This window comes from Anser brachyrhynchus (genome assembly GCF_964034855.1).
Source record: "Anser brachyrhynchus genome assembly, chromosome: 1".
Taxonomy (NCBI): Eukaryota; Metazoa; Chordata; class Aves; order Anseriformes; family Anatidae; genus Anser; species Anser brachyrhynchus.
The window spans coordinates 122,486,558-122,500,885 of record NC_137694.1 but is presented as its reverse complement, the minus strand read 5'-3'; the positions used below and the strand labels follow the sequence as shown (position 1 = coordinate 122,500,885).

The following is a 14,328-nucleotide window of genomic DNA, read 5'->3' as shown; positions in this document are numbered from 1 at the left end:
GAGCTATATACTGGGATTAAACTACTTCCTAGGCTACTTCTGATGACCTGAAGTTACTAAAGCCCTTAGGATGATGTTCAAAGGCAATGGTGATAAATCTCTGTGGTATGTAGTCTTCTTACATACCAAAATTTTTACCTAGCAAAGAACAAAAGTTACATTCTGTGTACCTTTAAGAGGAGATTTAAGAGGACGGGTACTCAAGGTGCAATTGAAAGAACTCTGAGTCTTTCCAAAAACAGTCTCTAATATGTTTTAGCATGCAGTCTGTTCCCAACACATACTTCCATATGCTTGATTGCACCAAAATACATAGGTTATGTAGCTATTCCAACTAAATACTTTTTCACAAAATCTGCCATTACTAACTTGATGAAGTTGATATATAAAAAATTATATAATTATATAATTTTCCAAATTGGTAATGGAAAGTGGTTAAAATTGTCCAGCAAGAACTAATTCCTGAGGGCTCACTTTCTGATGGTTCTCCAGCAATGAATCGATAAAAATAATAAAAAATCCTCCAGTTTTTCAATCTGCTTAGCTTATTATTTTTGTTCCAGACAAGTATATTGTTTTGGTTTTGGTCAAGATGTCATACTGGAAGCAAGATAAACATATCGTATTCTTCCTTGCATCTTAAATCTGTAATATTGTCAAATATTTAATAAGCTTATTTAAGAAGATCTATTTTACAATAAAATATGTTCAGTGGCATTGACTTTTACCTTTTAATTCCTTGTTAACAGAGTTCTTAAAATGTTTGCCAGAAATTTATACTGCTCCCACATTCTAAGTGTGTGTGGGGGGAGAGAGAGAGAGAGAGAGATTGCATTCTCTGCAGCTCTTTTGGATTTTTTTTTTTATATACTTTCCTTTGATGGATAAAGAATCAGCACAAATTAAGAGAAAAGTAACCACTTCCTTACTGTAATGTATTATTTCACTATATTTTAGTAATTTATATTTTATTTTTTTCAGATATGTTCATCCAAATTTAAAAAAAATGCAAAAATAATTTGAGAATCTGCTAAGTAATAGTGACCTGACACCTGGACAGTTATCAACCTTTGTTCTGAGATTATGATGGAAGCACAGTATCATGTCATTATTAGATTTATCTGTGCAGATTTTACTTTTTCTTGGATGATTTTCCCCATTTCTACAGTACAATCCAAAGAATACCCTACACCACTCAACAAAGCCTTTACAATTTTTTAATTTCACCTCTACATCAATTATTACAAACACAGGCAATTATTTTTTAAAAACTGACAACAAAATAGTTTTAACTAGGATTTAAACACCCTGTCACTCAAGAAATGTTTTAGCCTCCAACTTGTGATACGTCTGTTCTACAGCTTCTACTGACCACTAGTCTACTCGCTTTTAATACTGCATTTTCACCTTTCTGAAAATGTGCCTGAGACCTTAAAATTTTTTACAGCACAGATACTATAATCTAAATAGAACAATTCTGTACCAATTTCTGACTTGTCAGAAAGTCCTTATTTTTCCTCCAGAAAAGAAACCAAAAATGCATGGGGTGCAACGAGTATAAAAACATAGGCTGTGAAAGCACATAATTGATTCCAAGTGCCACTGAGAAGTACAGGGACTTACAGAAGGAGTCTACTTATCAAGACTTATAAGCAATAAAAAGAATCTATGGATTTTTCACATTAATAGACTAACTATATTTCAAGCCTTTACTAAATTTACTGAGGAAATTACTACTTAATTTGAACCAGCAAAGCCAAAAATTATTTGTGTTGTTATCGGATAATTCTGGGACAACACATTAACTGTGATATAAATGTGTGCAGATCAGGTAAATATAAACATAAATTTTGGTCTAGTTCTTTTATGCAATACAACCTAGAATGCTATATAGGTTTACATAAATCATTTTAAAAGCTAGTTAAAGAGGGATCAAAATGTGAGCCAAGTAAATAAGAAAACATTTAAGATTTCAGTATAGGATTTGAGAGAAAGTCCATTTTCTATATGTGCTTAGGAAATCTTAGGAGAACAGTTTCTCTGGGAGAACAAATCAAATCCATTATATTTATGAGTATTCTTACCTATTTTCTCCGGTGAAACATCTTTTACTGACGGAACTTTCAAATTAACTCTGCTAGATGCCAACACTGGAATAGAGAGTTTCTCAGGAACGTCAAAGAATTCTTGCATGCTCACTTGTACGCTGTAATCCACATACTTCAACTCTGGTGGGAATTTATGAGGTTTTAGGAGTTCGCATCTCTGCAAGTGAAGGAATAATGTATACATATGAACAATCATCTCATAATAATGTCAGGGTAAGAAATATAAAGATACAGGCTTAAATGCAGAATTCCATAACTTGTAAAGTAGTAATTAGTCCGGTTATATAGAAATGGTTGAGAGATGCTCCTAAATAAAGACTGTTCTGTACAATTTTCTAGATATCATGTACCTGAAGAATTAATTTTAAAATAATGTTTTGAGATTTACAGTAAAAACACCTCCTACTCAGAAACCACTCTACCTCCCTTTAAAGATACTCAGAGAAGAAAAAAAAAAAGAGAAAATATTATAATAAAAATGTATTTTGTTTCAGATGTAGACAGGTGTTTCTTTAATCCATAAAATTTCTGATTAATGAAAAATATGAAAAAAGAAAAAATATTTTGACATTCTGCATGAAAGTACTGTATAGTTAACTGTGCTAACTTTAATATTCAAATGTTGACAATATTTTTGAGAAATCAAAGCATTTAGAATTAATTTTATGGACAAACAAGCCCCTCCTTTTGGTAAAAGGCATTGCTAATTCACAGCATGAAACATCTTAGTAAAATTTTAGCACAATACATAAAGGCAAGATCAAAAGAGGCATCTAAATCTCATAATGAAAACTAAATTAGACACCTGAAGGAAATCATTACTGAAAGAATTCAATGATTTAACAAGCAACTTGCTCACAATTTCAATTTTTGATCCAATAACACAGTATATTTGCAATGCTCAAGATAAATGATAAGTTCAACAAATTTAGTAACTGTAGTAACTCTAATCATCAAAGACAATCAAAATAGATCTCTCTTTCTTGCAGCAAGGTGTAAAAGCACTGTACAAAAATAGCCAGTATTTTCAACCACGCATACAGGTCATGTAAAAATACACAGTATACATTCCTGAAGATGTATATCCAGTCTAACTTCAAAATACAGCTGGCATTTATTACTGTTTTCAATGGGATTTAAGTGAACATGAGTAAAATTTACAGTTTAATAAAAACTTTGGACAGGGTCTTTTTTGGTCAGGAATGGTGGAGGGGATATTTAGACAATGAACATAAAAGAATACTTCGACTCCGAATTAAGTTGCAGAGCAGAAGCCCCCCTCAAAAAAGAAGTTTCTTCAATAAATGCCACCAGAATTTCTATACTCTCACTTTTATATAGATAGCAAGACAGAATTCATAACAAAAAGAATGATAAGAACACTTTTTAGAAATTTATCTGCATAGTGGATTTCCATACTGAGAAATATTTTTTAATGAAGTTTTTTTTCTACGGCAGCATATAGCAGAACTACTTTATTTTATTTCTCATGAGCAATTAAAAGATTTTCTGTACATGAAACAAAACATCCTTTTTCATATTATTTTCACTTCTCACATAATTATTTATTCAGTAGTACCCATCATGACACATTTCATAACTAATTGTTCTCCACTGTTCTTCAGTACAAGTAATTTTATCACTTGTGTTAGATCTTAGCATACCTAGTCATAAGGAGACTATTACCATTACATTCCATCTCAATTAAATACACAGCTTCGGAGCAGTCAAGTCTTTCACCAAGTCTTTGTTAACTGGCTGTGATATTAAAGGACTTTGGTTAAGAAAAGTTTATAAAATGTCACCACAGGAGTGTAGTAGGTATAATCCAAAACAAAAATATTTGAGTCTAGATTACATGGCTACAATTCTTGTCCCATGACAAACATATTAACATTAACTAATTTGATTTGTATTACTTTTTAAACTTATCTGTAAACAAAAAGGCATAAATTTAACAATCTCAAGACTCTAGGGAAAATTCTCTTCCCTTAGCACTGGGAATCATGCAGCACTGGGAACCATACTCGCGAAGGAGTCCAGATGAAAAACTGGAATAACATAAAACTTCCTAGCCAACTGCCCGAGGCCAGGCAGCATCAGGTTCACATGGGAAATCAAATAAAAAAAAAAATAAAAAAAAAAAAACAGTTTGACCATAATCCACAGATGTCTATATTTGAATTCTATATGAGAAAAAAAAAAAGCTTGGTTATTTGGGAACATTGCTATTATAAATTCATTCACAAATACTAATTGAATGTTTACTGGACTATCTAGGGATTTGTTTCTAGATGCTGAATTCTTGGGAAAATACCCCTGGGTTGGAATTATGTATAGATAGGGAGATATAGCTTATAAGGAAGATCCAGTGTTTTCCAAAAGTATGGTGTATTGATTGCAAAACAAGAAAAAAGTCTTCCCTGCTCCTCAATTTATTTCTGATATGTCTGTTCTTATACAAAATAATTAAAAAAATAAAAAATAAAAATTCTGTTTGAGAATTTTCATTCCTTATGAAAATGAGCATAAGGACACTAATACAGACATCAATACATAGAATATGAAAGATTCTTTAATCAATATGTATTTTTCAGAAGCTAACTGAAATAAACCATCAAAGTTCTTTTTAAATGCAGCTAACATTTCTTAAAGGATGACTTTTTAATAGCATGAGTGAGGAAGCAACTTCAGAATGAACATTCAAATTGTGTCTGAGGGGAATGAGGATTAACAACTGTCAGATTGCAGAATATGTTAAAAAAAAAAAAAAAAAAACCTTCATTAGACTATTTCCTGAAACTTTAAAATTTCATTCTTACAAACAAGAACAGCTAAATAATTCTAGGACCAGATTTCTGTGATTCTCACCTCTATTCTGGACAGCCCTAGCAATGCAGTTGCAACTCGGATGCTACTGCTATCCAGAGTCTCTGTGATCTTTCTTCTTTCATATTCAATATTTGACATTTGCTGTTGTGCAGCAATAGCCAGAGCCCTTTCTCTTGATTCATTGATCAATGGAATCCTGAGATTTTCTTCAAGAGTCTGCTCAAGACTGCATTTCAAATATAAAACCGGCTCTGCTGCACTTGGACCTGTTTACATAATAAATAAATAAATAAACAAACAACAACAATAACAAAAACAATATTTGTCAACTGCTACTGTAACTTCATAGAGTACTTAAAATCCTTAACCCTCAAAGAAAAACCTGAATACAAAATTCCTTTGACATTTAGTTACATGCTACTTCTCGAGTAAATGCTATTTACTTCCATAAAAAAATATTTATTTTTAATCATAGCAAGGAAATAAAAATTGATACAAACTGAAATCCAAATAGAAGTTGCTTTTCATGGTTAATCAAAAATCCCAGACTTCAGTGTTACTACTACTGCAATGGCAATAAAATTTAAAAAAATCTTTCTGTTTCCTATACAACACAACCACTCTTTTATTCCACTAGATGATGTTGCGTTGCTCCTAAAAGGAGTCACCATCAATATAATCCTGATCAGAGATGGCAAAACTCAAAGTTTTTCTAAGTAGACTGTTCTGAAATCCATAGTTCTCACTAAAGCTCTCTGAAATAAATACCAACAAATGTTTCCTTATCTCTCCTGTGCATACACTTAACTTACTTCAAATTTTCACATTCATATTTAGAAATATCAGTAAAAAAAAAAAAAAAAAATCTTGGAAAGGAAAACTGTGGGTGAGAGCTTTTACGCACGCACTAGTACCAAAGGATCTTAGAAAAACAATGTTCCATCTTATTTGGCAAAATGCATGCCAAGAGCAGCATATTTTTACCCTTCACAGAAAAGGAATGGAGACAGATAAGAGAGCTTACATTAATAAATGAGAAATGGTGTGTAGATTTCTGATAATTCATGCAAGTGCCTTAAATCAAAATAATCTTATACTGCTCTGGTTAGCTTTGCACGCATAGCACAGAAAGTTTCATAACTGATGTACATCTCTGTATTTTTTTCAGTGAATACTTTTTACTTAGTTGAGCTGGTCCACAAAATCAAACACGCTCAGCAGTGGCTTTCTTCAGATCTCTGCCCAATCTGGCTTGAAATGGCTGAGATAACACAGCTCCCAGGATATGAAGATCCCATGAACATGATTCTGAGCAGACTAATCCAAAGATTAAAAGTAAAGGTAAAACCTTATAATAGGCAGGAAGTTCCAGGAAAAGTCTAGAATAGCTAAAATGCTATAATACAAAATATCACTAGAGGTGCATTGAGAGCAGTGGCTTAGAAATTGTTTCATGTTTTCCTAAATGCCTCATTTTGACCTAGACATGTTAATTCTTTTTTGATCTTTGTAGCATATTAAAAACCATCCTGCCTGAGAACATCCTGGGGAAAAAAAAAAAAAAATCAAACTTATTAAAACTTGCCCGTCCCTCTCAATCCCCTTTTCCCCCTTTCTGCCAAATAACTCATACCTCCAGACTCAGTCATGGAGAAGTATGTCTGAACCACTATCAATGAAACAGGCTATATACCTAATAATTATTTTCAGATTAGTTGGTGTCTGAATCTACATTTAGTAACAAGCAGATAGAAAGACAGTTAATTAACTTCCTACTGAACACTGAATTCTTAAATTTAGTCTCAGAACATACAGTATATGTATTTCGAATAATAGCCACACCGGTTCTGAAATAGGACTGACAGCAGTTTATCATTGGTTGTTTGAAGACAAAAGTATCGAATTATCTTTCAAATCACAAGACTTAATACAATATTCATGTGTTCTAAAAGTAGAAAAACTCTAGGTAAATTGACTTGTCCTGGTTTATCTGGCTACAGACTACATTTGAAATAGAAGAGAAAATATGAAAAAATATTGATATAGACTGTTAAAAACAACTTCACATACAAGTCCAATAAGATAACTAATAACCAGATCACTGCTGCTCTGAAGAGAATGGACCGGACAACATTAAAAGAAATATCTCATACTTACATTGTAATACCTTTCTTACACTTCACAACCAACAACTGCTTATACCAGATACATATAATGAATCTTAACAGAAAAGAATATTTGCAAAGAATGATTTGCTTTATTTTGCTGCCCTCACTTCAGTTTACTTTACCTTCCAATGTGCTGCTAATATGCAAAACATTTGGACTATCCATTGGAAGCAGTCCTGAAGGTAAAGGTATATCACCTGTTCCTTCTACCAGGTATACAAATTCTCCAATCTGAAAAACAGAAACATACACATACACATAATTCTTAAAGGAACTCCCGGAGAAAAAAAAATGGCAGAATATTAAAACTGAAAACAAAGATAACCTAGTAACACTGAAGGCCTGGCTTGCAAAATAATTTACATATCCAGGAGAACCATTATTTTAGAACTATGTTTAAATAGAAAAAAATATATATAATTTCAAACCCTGCTATGATATCCAAATGGTTTTAATTAAGAATATTAAATCTGAAAAGTCAAGAAATTTCAAGTTGAATCCTTTCCAACTCCTCATATAATTTAATGGAATGAGAATACCCTGAGTCACAAATATGGTGATAAATTGAATTCTAATTATGTACTATAGCTGTATATATTGAAACATATATACCAGTTGACTTCAATGTTTTTCACTTTGTAGGAAATGGTTACTGTAATTTTGAGCAAGTAACATTTCTATTTCATCAAAAATAATTAAATCCCTATAGAAGCTTGAAAATAAGCATAAATATGACCCAGAACAAAGGAAGACAATAATCTGCCATAGAGGAAAGTATAAATTAATGATCAGAGAAATAATACTTGAATAATAGAAAGAAAAAAGGGGGGGAGGAGCAAATAAAAACAAAGTATTAAAAACAAATCACTAAAAGTACTCTAAACTATGAAGACTACAAAGAGAACATCCCAAAACTAAACGTAATTAAATTAGGTACATATATACATACACCAGGAGATTTAATAGACATAATACTATTGCTTTGTTAACTTCTTGCAGTTTACTGCAAACTTTTGTACAACTTTAGTTTCTACTGATTGCAAGGCAGAGGATCAAATGTTGCTGTGACTAGACACATAATTTACCACAGACAGTCAACTCATATTTCCATAAACTATATTCTGTAAAATCATGCCTTAAAACTGTGTTTCTGACATATATTCTTCATTCCAGATATGAGGGAAGTTATTTATTTATATCTGTTAGTTCATCTGTCAGCCAATGCAATTTTTTCACTCTAATATTGGTCAATAACAGAAGATATACCTGCTTTTTATTTTATTCAAAGCATCATCAAATATTTATGCTAAAGCCAAAAACATTGCAGTTATGTTTCTAGCACAGCAGAAGGAAAACTACTGAACTTTGATGGCATTTTCTCCCCTTCCTTGGTTCAACAATTCAGACAAATCTTCCTTGAGAAGGATTAAAGAAACCTACAGGAAAATAGGTTTCCCACATCCAAACTAATAGCAACTCCTGGGAACCAATTTAAACAGAAATTATTCCTGTTTGACACAGTGTTTTGACTCCATAAGGACCACTAACAAGCTCACAAGCTTGCAGCACGTACAACTAATTTCATGAAGGTATTGGTTGCTAGGTTGCCATTCTACTATCAATTACTTTTTTTGTCATCACTGACATCAACATACTCGTACGTAGGAACAAACTTCCCCATTTCCCTTCTTGCTTTGAAGAAATCTTGCTTTTTGATCTCCATAAAATGCAAATCCTGCTTTCTTCCTGCTGAGGTTTTCTCAGCAGAATGGGTATCATGTATTTTGCAAATTTAGCTGGGAACCCCATGGTTTTCATGATTTATATTTCCAGTTTTCATGAGCTGCAAAGGCTAGCGTAAACGTTTTCTAGGGCTTAATGTTTAAAAAAAAATCAATAAAATATCTGTTGAATAAGCTATTTATCTAATTCTGTTGCTAGATAATATTGCAAAAGCATGGATAGCTACTAGGAATTTGCAGTTTCCATGAAAGTCAGTAATTAAGAACAACAGAGAGTAAAGTATGCTTTAAACAAACCATTTAATTTCATATTAGACATTTACCTGTGAAAATCTGGAGTGACAATTTTAAACTATGACTTCGTAAATGACTATCATTGAAATCAAAGGTCATTCATATTTAGATTATCTCCCAGAAACAAAAATCGAGAGAAAAAACAACCCACATATATTACCCAATATACAATTCCTTCTCTGAAAAGACATATGCTGAAAATTTAAATAATATCAATTTTGATTTTTCTTAAAAACAAAGAAGTATGGAAACAAAACTTTGAGAAATGTTAAACAACTTGTTCTGTCATTTCAAACACTAGAAAAGTTAACATACAGATTCTTAAAAAAAAAAAAAAAAACATACTTAGGTAGGCCAACTATCTTGAAACAATATAGCTTCTTGCTTTTATTACAGGTATACAGTTGATGCAGTGATACATAGGATTCCTAGTCAGATTCAAATCTATCTAGTGTTTGGATCTCAACATCGTCGTTTATTGTAATGAAGCTACATTTTGACTCTGACTGCTGTTTTTGTCCATTTGTCTTCATGATTAGGAAAGGTATGTAGAAAGAAATGCTAAATTAAATGATTTATTAGATTATAAACAGCAAAAGTCCGTATTTGAACAATACAAGCTCCATCATTATACGAAACCATTTGATCATCATACAGCTTGGTCATACAGCTACAATTGTTCGTCAATGAGAAAACGGTGCAATAGCGATATTGCAGCCATATACACAATACTTAAAGCCAATTTCTACCTGTCATCACTGTACAAGTCATGATAGCTATTTTGCAGTTTCATCTTTCCCTAGGAGGTTCCACATTTTATTATATATGATACAATTATGTGGATAGGACTTGCCTTTTCCTAGCCCAAGGTTGTACGTATCAAACTTATTACACATTCAGCAGCCTATAAATGCACCCCACCTAACCAGTTAAGCTTAAAGGAACAGGTCTTCCAGGAATAGTTACCATACAGGACATGAGTGTCTCCTCAGAGGCATTAATGCTTTCTGCTATGACAAGTGACTAGAAGCCAGGTGTCAAATTTTAGATGTTTCTACATCACCACTGGGGATAACCCTCAATGGTTTCTAGAGGCTGTCAGAAACATTAACTGTCAATAGCTCTGATCACATCTCTTTCTGATTTGCTTTCCTCTCATTAGCATGTCTCCATTTCCCCTCTCTTCATTAAACAGCTTAGTTGTTAAAATTCCTAATGTAGCATGAGACACCTATTTTCTGTTAGGGCACACACTTCTGCTCCTAACAAGAAAACAAACAGCAAGAATGCCAACAGCAGAGATTATAAAATCATAGCATGTAGAAAATGATCCTTCTTAGATCTGCTCCCAGAAAACTGTAGGTTAGGGTAGAGACTGCATCCAGATCATTATATTGAATTAAAACTGGTGGACCCAGCCTCCGTGTTCTCCACTAGTTCTTTTGAACTAGTTAACATTTAGAGCAACCAGTGTCCTGTGACAGTTGACTTACATAAATTAATAATTGTATATAAAAAAGTACTTCATTTGGTTCAGTTTGTATCTCATGCCACAATCGCTCTATTAACTTTCTGCAAATTATTCATAATTTTATGCATCTTTCATGTCCCTTAACTGTCTCTTTTTTTTAACTGAAGGAAATTAATTTCTTTTTAGTATCTTTCTCCATAAAGAAACCATTATATACTTCTTATCATTCTTGCTCTTGTTTTTTCTTTTTTTTTTTCCTCCCTGATTCCTATTATACTGTTTGTTGGAGTGACTAGAACTGCACACAATAGGCAAGGTGTGTACACCATAGCTCCTTAGGGCATATTGAGGTTTCACATTTATATGTCTATTTCTTCCCCCCCAAAAAAAAATCTCTTTTTGAATAATGCTGAGCACTGGGTTGGATTTCTTTTCACAGAACTGTGAACAAAAATAACACTCCTCTAACAGAGAGACATTTATATAACCTCTTTGTAGCTAATTCCCTGGTGCCAGTAAGGTAATGCTATGGCATAAGCTTACTGTCTGACTGTAGTTGTTAAAAGAAAATCCTTCATCTCTCTCTCCACTTATTTTCAAGATACTCAAATGAACTTGTTCTGGTTTTGGCTGAGATGCAGCTACTTTTCTCTGTAGAGCCTTGTATGTTGTTGTGTTTTGCATTTTTGATGAAAATGATGTAGTAAGCAAGAGGCTGTGTGGTCCTTAGCTGCCCAACAGAGTTAAACCACAACAAAACAGTAAGTTCCTTAAGGCTTCCAACCAAGTGACTTTCTTTCTTAAAGAAAAAAAAAATAAATAGCCAGTGGTTGGTTTGAATAGTGGTCGAATAGGAGTGTATGTACAGGCTTAGGCATCATTGCGTAAGTTATATTTTCTTTTTAAAGCAAGGAGAACATTATGAAGACAAGGTGCCATAACCAAAGTCACAGTTAAACAATAAAAACAAACACCAAACACAAAAACACTAAACGCTAGCAGTAGTCTCTTGCTCTATAGTAAGGAAGAATATGGAAGCTAAGAATGCGGAGGAGAAAAAGTATAAATAATAAAGTTTGGGATATATTGTCACAAATCATGAAAACATTGCAGAGAGAATGGCAGATACATGTAATTACACAGAGGGAAAGCTGAAACAGAGGTAATATGGACGTAAGAAGGAGAATGCAAGCCTTGAGATCAACCACATGTAAAATAAGTTTAGAGAAACAATAGGGTGTTGAAAAATAATGACAGCACATTAAGAGGTGAAATGATGGATAAAAGACAGAAATAAGGTTGTGGTCACTGAGATAAAGGATTACAGGAACATCAAAGGAGTTGGAGTGCAAATTTTAAGTGCTGAAAGTTGGTCAAAACTGAGTCTTGATAATTTGATGAAATCAATTCCAGTTAAAAACATATGTCAAATGCCAGATTACATGAATCAAGAAAAAACTGAACAGTAACAGCAACAGAGGTAGTATTCAGGTACAACCTGTTCAACAGACTTCCTTACACTGATGACAAGAACTGAACGGAATTTGGACAGCATTATTTAAACAACAAAAAAAAAAGGGGGGGGGGGGGGGAGAGACAGAGCAAGGAAAATTATTATTATTCTACTTTGGCATCTTATCCTAGATACAATAAAGACTGCATTTCTTCCCTGTCTATATCTCATCCAAAAGCATTATTCTTGCTCCCATATCAAGACAAAGGTTTAAATTCCATATTTCTTTTGTGGACATAAAAGGGCAGTGAACTTTAGTTTAAATTTCTTAGTTGAAACTTGTAACTTAAGCAAACCTCTGATCAACTTCTTAAGCAATGTTTCCCCCAAAGAGTTATAGGAATATTTTACTTCAAATATATATATATATGGAAAGAGAAAAGGTTTTCATATTTTCATTTCCAAAAGTCTGCACACAGATCACATCTTTATAGTTGCATATGCATGCAAAAACATTATGTGAACATATGTACATAACAGATTTGTATATTAATTTACCCTATTTACATATAACTGGCAAACATCTTAAAGTTTTACAGAAATAGTCTTCTTAACTGACTAGACTATCACGTGAAAGCCACTCGCAGAACATATTTTCCATCCTTACCAGTTCATTAACCAGAATGACAGTGCAGTAACGTTTTTCCAGATTAAAGGGAAGAAAGTGAATCTCTAAGCCTGCAGAACTTCTCGCTGTCAAGAATAGTTTTTCCATTGGACTGAAGAACTCATGCAGGAGGCTGGACTGGTCAGCTGTTAAAATAAGTTTTAATGGTTGCTTAGATACAACAGCACCAGTTGCAAAATACTGCATCTGCCTGAATTTAAATATATAAGGATACTGTAGTAATCAGTATTTAATGTACTCTGAAGTTACACTTGTGTAAATATGCTGCAATATTGCATGCTGTATTATTTGCATTCATTTTGCTAATTAATTGTGTTCTCATTCCATGCACTGAAGCAAAACCAGGGAAATCAGACTGTTCTATCAAAAAAACTAACAAACAAACAAACTCTTTAAAGATGTACAGCCTGTAAGCAAATAACTCCTCTTGCCAGTAAGAAGAGTACAGTTTAATGCTATTTAAATGAACCGTCTTGCCCCAGTGGCAGAAACTACATTTTATATTATATCCTGAAATCCTCTGGAATAGACAAAAACTAGGTTCTGGAAAGCTTACTTTCTTAGTATTGCTTTCAGAAAGAAAAAAAAAAAATGCTGATAAAGTGTTTTCTTCCTAAGATACGAGGAATCTTATGGGTGAATCTGTGAGTCACACTACTTTCTTAGTGAGTGTTTTTTCTCTCCGAAGCATATTCTGGTAATGCAGAGTACTTCAGAGCCTGACTTTCATTCTACCTTGGCTGCCTAACCTTCCAGAAAGATCATCAGACTGAAAACTAGTAGAGAAAACTAGGAGTTTTCAGTCCTAAAAGTGCAGGCAACCAAAAGTGAAGATCACAGAACAGCTAAGGTTACAAAGGACCTCTGGAGGCAATCTGGTCCAACCCACCCTGGCTCAAGGACGGCTACATGAGAAAATTATGCAAAACTCTGGCTAATTAAATGTCAGTGAATCAGCACCTCCCTCCCAAAATCCAAGAACCACACCAATGAAAGCCATAACCTCTACCCTCCCACCCTTGACTACCTTTTCTTTCCATAGTCCAGTTTGTTTTCCAAATAACAATAAGAATTTCCCAAAATTCGCATTTCAACAAACAGCTAAGTTGCACGTGAAACTGATATTTCCAAAGCTTACATAAACAATAACAAAAACCAAACCATCAAACAAACAGTCACCAACAGAACCCAAAGCCCATTTTTACCTTTTCATATGGTAAATTTTTGACTATGTAAGGTAACAGTTCCTAAACTTGTCACCTGTTCAAGTATTCCTCATTCAAAGTACGTCAAACTGTGGTACAGACTGAATTAGTCTTGTGAGAGCCCTCCCTCCTCACCTGTTCTCTGGACTGTGCAAAATTAAAACAATCACCAAAGTACATTTATTAAATAATTTAAGATTTTTTTTGGCAGTTCTGTTCTTTATTATGGTTGCTTCAAGAAAAAATACAAAAATATTTTCTGATTCCTACCACTCTCCAATTAGGACTCCTCTTGACCCTTAACAATAATATTGTCTCAGAAGAAAACATATGTGGAAGACTCTTAGTTGGGTTTTGTTTGCTACGC

General features: G+C 33.3%; 1 protein-coding gene across 9 annotated transcripts in view; it reads right to left on the bottom strand.

Moving 5' to 3' along the window:
- LOC308187861 (cilia- and flagella-associated protein 47-like) overlaps positions 1-14,328 on the bottom strand; it is a 307,333-nt gene that overhangs the window by 177,873 nt on the left and 115,132 nt on the right. For all 9 annotated transcript variants that reach the window (XR_013944960.1, XM_080576253.1, XM_080576256.1 and 6 more), the window contains 4 exons: positions 12,736-12,881; positions 7,231-7,339; positions 4,980-5,206; positions 2,085-2,265 (listed from right to left, as the gene is read on the bottom strand). Coding sequence is in view for 8 of the 9 variants with exons in the window: in XM_080576253.1 (XP_080432379.1) it covers positions 2,085-2,265; positions 4,980-5,206; positions 7,231-7,339; positions 12,736-12,881 (663 nt within the window). In the remaining variant the exon portion in view is untranslated. The remainder of the gene's footprint in view (positions 1-2,084; positions 2,266-4,979; positions 5,207-7,230; positions 7,340-12,735; positions 12,882-14,328) is intronic.